The sequence below is a fragment of the Lipotes vexillifer genome, unplaced genomic scaffold (genome assembly GCF_000442215.2).
Source record: "Lipotes vexillifer unplaced genomic scaffold, Lipotes_vexillifer_v1.1 scaffold802, whole genome shotgun sequence".
In the NCBI taxonomy this organism is placed as follows: domain Eukaryota; kingdom Metazoa; phylum Chordata; class Mammalia; order Artiodactyla; family Lipotidae; genus Lipotes; species Lipotes vexillifer.
In genome coordinates, this window is record NW_006790237.1 from 2,007,921 (window position 1) to 2,014,727 (window position 6,807).

The window sequence follows — 6,807 nt, forward strand, 5'->3', positions numbered from 1 at the left end:
GGATTGAACCCTGGGCACTTGGCAGTGAAAGCGCAGAGTCCTAAGGACTGGACCGCCAGGGAATACCTCTGTGTGATTTAAAATTTTTTCCTTATTTTAAAATTTAAATGACTTTTATTTTATTCGAACAGGTAATATATTTACGTGGTTCAACATTTAAAAAAATGCAAACGTCTCCCTCTCATTTTTGCCCCCCGTCCCTCCCAGTTGCCCTTCCTGGGGGCAACCGATGTCACCAAGCCATTTTAAGCTCTTGTGTGTTCTGCTAGTCATATTCTCTGCATATATGAGAAAATGGCTATGGTTATATACACATAAGAATATATATACATACACACACATATGTAGGTATGTATTTATTTATATATCATTTAAAAACCACACATGGCAGCATTACAGTTCTCTTTTAAAGGTAAATCACCATTTATTGAATGCTATGAATATACAAAGCTTTGTGGTTGGCATAAGAAATAACAAATAGGTTGTGAAGGTTTTAATTATTTTTTAGGTGCAGAAATTTAGGATTTTTACGTAGTCTAAATTCTCCACCTTTGCCGAACATTCAGTTAAGGTTTTGTGTGTGTGTGCGTGTGTGTTTTAGGGTTTGACTGTGACGGTGGTGGGTGGTATTCAGGCAGTACTGAATCCTGTGCTCCTTGCCAGGAGCCTACAGAAGGGACCTGAATTAGTCGTAAGTCTTTGGAATCACAGGTGGCAGAAACTGTAACTTGCACTAGCTTGAGTGAAGGAATTTACAGGCTCACCCAAGTGCAAAAGTATGGGGGTAGAAATGCTTTCAGATATGGCTGCACTCAGCGGTCCAAGTGACTGCATCAGACATTACTGTCGGTCTGTTTCTTGGTTACTTACTTGAGTGGGCTTCATTCTCAAGGCTCCATATAGTGGCAAGGCAGGATCCAGTCAGGAAAGACAAAAAAATCATTCTAGGTGCTTCAGAGGGAAGTAAGTATAGGGAATTGGTTTCATGGGTAATAGGGAAGCTGAGAAGCCGAGTAGGAATGGTGAGGCAAATCAGGGATCAGCAACTCCGGAAGCTGCTAGGCCCCTACGCCAGAAGAACAAAGGGAGGAAGTATATTACCGGAGCCCGGAAGTTGGAGCCATCTGGAGGGCGTAGACTCATGCTGAGATTTGCTTAGAGGTGGCTACAATCACAGAAGAAATGCATCGATGGCTGAAGACACCAACTGAGGCAGAGAGAGGGGAGGATAAATACCCTGGCTTGTCCCATCCCCCTAGAGCCAGTCTTTTGCCGGGGCCTCCCATGAGCCAAACGGAGATAAGTCAGTGAGCAAAGGGGGCTGGGAAATGTAGTCCTTGTAATGTAGAACAGAGAAGGCTGGGGAACGAACCTGAAAGCAGACGGAAGAATGACTGGCAGAACTGCTAACAACTCAGACCTCAGGTCCGGCAGGAAAAAAAAGAGTGCAGAAATTTCCTGCAAAAGTCCTGTGTGACTGGGTCACAAGGTACCCCCAAACCAAGCGTGGTGACTAGAGCAATGCAACGTACTGACTGGCTTTTAACTGGGACTCCAAGTGAGGAACGGCAGGAAGGCGAAATGCATGGTGCGGAGGTAAGCTGCAAATGGCCGTCCCTTCTGATCACACTACAGAGTGGGCTTGTCTCTGGGATGACAAGAGCCGGGGACTTGAGTGACATCTCAACTCTCTTTCTCTCCTCCTCTTGTCTGCTTTTTCTTCTTAGTTTTACTCTCTCAGTTCTCCAGTCACCTAGGAGGCTGGGCCCAAGGCTCAGGCAGCTCCAAGCTCATAATCCTCTTGATTAGAGAAGAAAGAGCTGGTCCCTGACAGCTTCAGTTAGAAAAAGTCCCTGGGAAGAGCTTGATTGGTTGGCTTTGATCATGTGCCCATGTTTGAGCCAATCACCACTTCTGGGTCATGGGGCACTGTGATTGGCTCAGCCAGAGTCACATGACTACCTCTGTGGCCCCAGAGGGCAGGGTATGTCATGAAAAACTCTCAACCAGGATTATGTGATTGATCCTGAGAGCACTATTGCTATTTTGTAATATGTGCAGTTTGCCAGAAACAAAGCAAATGGCGTCTTAGCTCATTTGGCTGAAACAGTCTTGCACTGCTCAAAAGTAGGCAAAGCAGGAAAGGGCTAAAAGGGAGAAGTGTAATTCTCAGAAGGAGCCGAAACTCTTGTCATACTGAAACGCAAATTGGATAAATATCAATTTTACACCGAGTGTGATTACGTCTTTTAGGTACTTTGGTTTTAGAGTATTTGGAAATTTTCTTGTGTGTACATCTGTGTGTGTGCTCTGGGGGATGTCAGGAGGGTGATTTGGAGAATGTCTGTGAGGGGCTCCAGGGTGTGAATGGGGGTGACATTGGGATACCCGGGGAGGTCTGGGGGTGTGAGTGGGGTCATTGGGGAAACTTGGGGTAAGAGTGGGAGAGGAGTAGCATGACTTTAGAGGTGATTAAAGTGACTAAGGGTGCTACTGGGAGTGCCCGGGATTGGTATGGAAGGTTCTTAATGTGATTTGCTGTGGGGCATCTTTTGGGAGTATGAATAACTTTAGGGGTGACTGTGGGGATGACTCTGGAAATAATAGAGATGATTCTGTGGGGTGAATTGAGGATGTGAGTGGGGGTGACTCAGGGGTCATCTGTGGGGTGACCTTGGAGGTATGTGTGGGGTTGATCGTGAGAGTGTCTAGGATTGACTTTGGGGTAAGAGAGGGTGATTTGGCACAACTTTGAGGGTGCAAGTGGGGATGACTTTTTTAAGAATTGAGATATAGTTGACTTATAGTATTATATAAGTTTCAGGTGTACAACATAGTGATTCACGATTTTTAAAGACTTTGGGTTAACGTCATGGGTACACGGGGTGGACTTTGTGAGAGTGGGAGTCATTTTGGGGTTTCAAGGAGGTGACTTTGGCGAGGGCAGTGGGGGTGATTTTGAGGATGTCTGTAGCTAAAGTTTGGGGGTGTCTGTTGGGGATGTTGCTCAGGGCTGTGAGTGGGGATGAGTTGGGAAGGTGACCCTGGAGAGTATCTGGGGGTGACTCCGGGGCACTTCCCCCTCTCCTTCCAGTTCTCATCCACATGAGCATGGGCTTCATGATCCTGGCCCTGACCCTGTGTCTGGTCCTCCTCCTGGCCATGGGCTTCTCCTTCCGGCCAGCGTTCCGCCGCCTTAACAGGGCGGACCTCATCTTCAGTTCCCTCAGCTTTTGCATCGGTAAGTGTTTCTCTGGGGGAAGGGGTGACCTCCCTACCTCAGCATCTCTCCCCGGGACTCTCTTTCTGGCTTTGCGGAGGTGTGTCTCAGAGTTTCTGTCCTGCTGGGTCCCTGTCTTTGAATGCCTCTTGGGCTCTCCGTCCCACCCTCCCTGTGTGTTTCTCAGTTCTATATCCTTCTCAGTCGGGGTGAGTGTGCTGGGCCTCTCACTCTCTTCCTGGTTCCCACTCTTTCTTTCCGCCCCCTCCTGGTATCTTTCTGTCTGTCTTGTGTGTGTGTTTGCGCGCGCGCGCCCTTGTCACGGAGGGTGGGAGAGGATGTGTCTCTTTTCTCTTTCTGGGGGCCTCGGGGTCCCTGTCCAGCCTCGTGTCCATCCCTGGCCCCACCCCCAGTGCAGGGCTCCTGGTTGTCCTCAGCCTGACGCTCTTTGTAGCCAACTGTGAGACGCTCCAACCGAGGCCACAGGTATCCTACCTGGTGACCAACTACCTGTGCTGGGGCGCCGGCGCCGTGACGCTGGGGGCCGGTGAGGGCAGGGCCTCGGGAGGGAGGGGCGGGGTCTCGGCAGGGCAGGGGGCGGAACCCGGGGAGAATACCAGGCAGGGCTTCTGGCCAGATTGGGGCGGACCCCCGGGGAGGTCAGCCTCGAGGGACAGGGCGGGGCCTAGGGCGGGGTTCGGAGTCCACCAGCCCATCTGGCCCCCACCCCCAGGAACCCTGAGCTACTTAAACTACGTGGGCATGTGGGGCAAAAGGGGGCCCTCCATGGAGCAGCGGGTGAGCCATCGCCGGTGCGTCTCGCAGCAGAGCACCCTGAAGTCCATGTCCGAACAGCCGCAGTCAGACCCAGACTCCAAGAGCACCGAGGAAGAGCCCAGTTCACTTCCTCCCCAAGAACCCCCGTCTAAGCCTCTCTAAGCAATTGCACCCGAGCTTCTCAGGACACTGACGCCTAACCGCCGCCAGGTGCCGGGCCCACCCATTTCATCTTGGCCACGCGCCCGAGATTAGACTTTCCTGGAGGTCCCACTCCCTAAGAACCCTCCGGGAACAGGTGACAAAGCCCCACCCCTCGAGCCAGGGCCCTCCCTTTGCGGCAAGGCTCCCGCTCAGTCCTCACCCTGCCCCCCACCCCGGAAGTCCAACACCGCCCCCTCCAGTTCTGCACTCGGCCTGGGCTGTGTGGCCTGTTGGTGTGGCCCCGCCCCCGAGCTTAGCTAGGCCCCGCCCCCAGGTGTCCAGCCCTCGCTGGCCGCACTTCGTCATAGGAATTCCTACCCCTCCGAGGGCCAGCACCGCCCCAGGATGTCCAGTCTTGACCCGGGCCGACACGCCACTGCCCAGCCTTTGATGTAGCCACGCTCCTCGGCGGAACAGACCCCTCCCCAGGGAGGTGTGGCTTGCAATTATACCCCCCGCCCCTTCCTGGCTTCCCTGCCACAATAAAACGTGGGCCCTGTCTCTCAGAGTCCGAGCCTCCGTTTCGTGCTCTCCCCCAGGGCAGAGTGGGGCTCAGAGTTCTTGCCTTGTCCTTTGGGGTCTGAGCCTTTCTCTGCCTCTTTGTCCACACCTGCCTCTGATCCTTCCTTTCCCGTCGTCTGATCATAACTGCACATCTCCCGCCGAGAGAGACCGGGAGGGCTGGGGAGGCTCTAGTCTGGGCCGGATGGGTCCCGAGTTCCCAGGTGTCTAGCGTCTGGAAGGCCAAATGACACCAGGAGTTGATGCATATTCGATTTTACTGGGGGTAAGGGACAGGGCGGGGGCATTCAGGGGTTGTCAGCCATGGTCTTCTTGATCCAATCCACATACAAAATCACTTTGGTGTAGATGGAGGGCTTATTGGGGGCACCACACGGGATGTGGCCCCAGGACGTGATTCCCTGAAACATACCCTCGCAGATCAGCGGGCCCCCTGAGTCACCCTACAGCACAAGGGGGAGGGGGAGAGCGTGAGAGAGGCTAGCTGGGCCTGGGGGCCTCCAGCACTTGGACCTGGGTGCACAGATCCAGACAGCGACTCCCCATCTCTGGGGAAAGAGACAATTGTCTCCAGAGTCCACTCCCAGAACATCAGCGGGGATTCCAACAGAGGGGACAGTGGCTCGAGTCCTGCCTATGGGGATGGGACCTCAGGGTCCAGTTTCTTCCCCGGGGTTGGGGGCGGGGGTTGGATCCAGGAGGGGGATGGTCCCTGCAGACAGATCAGTGGGGAGGACCCATCTATAGGACACTCCCACCCTCAGGGCTCATGTCAGATGTCACCTCTCCGGAGAAGCTTTCTCTGACTGGACAGTAAGCTTGTGTTAGAGGAGCAGGTGAACTATTATTTTGTGCAGGAGGGAGATACGAAGGATACCGGGATGGGGATACAGGAAGGAAAGGAGGCAGAGAGCTACAGCTGGGAAGCTATGGAGACAGATGCCTGCTTAGCTCTGAACCCCAGTCCAGAGTCTGAGTCCCCTCCCCCAGCACTTCAAGGCTCCAGGGGACAGGCTGGCTCACCACGCAGGTGTCCTTGCCGCCCTCCAGGTGTCCAGCACACAGCATGAACTCTGTCACCTTCTCGGGGTGGGCATTGGCACACACCTCATTGGACAGGACAGTAAGGTCCACACACTGGAGATCATCTGGGTAAATGACTACAGGCCAGGGAGAAACACGGCTGTGGCCAGACCCCACCCCCTCAGTCCTCCTCCCCCAGACTCCAGAGTCCAGGTCCCCAGGCCCCTCCTCCCTTACACCCAGGTGCCTGGGCTCCAGGCTGCACAGTGTGGCCCTGGCATACACTTATCTGGTTCGATGCTGCCCCAGCCAGAGGCATAGCAGGTACTCTGCAGTTGGGGTTCCTTGGTGGGCAGCTCCAGGACCTGCACATCCTCTGTGATCTGGACGGGCCCCTCCAGGCGGAGCAGCATGAGGTCATGGCTGTAGTCCTCCCCTGTGGGGAGGGTGTCGTTCTCCAGGAGGCTCAGGTCGAAATCGGGGTGTGGAAAGTCCTTACTGACATGGGCAAACTGGGCTGTGTCTTCGTCCTCAAACAGGTTGTGGCGACCCAGCCAGAGCTGGTAATTGCTGGTGAAGGAGAGGGTGGAGACGATGAGAATGAGAGAGGAGGCAGAAAGGGAGGGCATGAGGAAGGGTCCAAAATGAGAAAGAGACACAGGAAGCGGGGGAGAGAGGGAGAGCGAGAGAGAGACCGAGGGAAGATACAGAGTCACAGAAAACAAAGAGACTGCGAGTAAATAGATGAAAGAATGTGACAATGTCACAGACAGAAATGAAGTTAAAAGAAGAGCTTAGAACAGTAGAGAGGGTGGGAGAGATGGAGGGGAGACAGTGAGATAGAGGGAGCACATCGGAGACAGGAGGAGGGAGAGACAGAGACCGTGAAGAACAGAGTAAACAAAGAGGAAGGGAGGGAAAAGACAGAACGAGGCAGGAGAGTGAGAAACGGACCAAGTGAGGAAGAGAGGAGGAAGAAAGGAGAGAGAATGAGAAACAGAGGCAGAGGAGGCAAAGGGGTGAGAGAGAGAGAGAGAGAAACGGAGGAGCACAGGAGGGGG

General features: G+C 53.7%; 1 protein-coding gene across 1 annotated transcript in view; it reads right to left on the reverse strand.

The window, feature by feature from the left end:
* Nucleotides 1-4,962: 4,962 nt before the first annotated feature.
* KLK1 (kallikrein 1) overlaps nt 4,963-6,807 on the reverse strand; it is a 4,947-nt gene continuing 3,102 nt past the window's right edge. The window contains exons 3-5 of the mRNA XM_007463411.1: nt 6,030-6,316; nt 5,747-5,883; nt 4,963-5,166 (exon numbers count right to left, since the gene is read on the reverse strand). Of these exons, the coding sequence (XP_007463473.1) occupies nt 5,011-5,166; nt 5,747-5,883; nt 6,030-6,316 (580 nt within the window). The 3' untranslated portion in view covers nt 4,963-5,010. The remainder of the gene's footprint in view (nt 5,167-5,746; nt 5,884-6,029; nt 6,317-6,807) is intronic.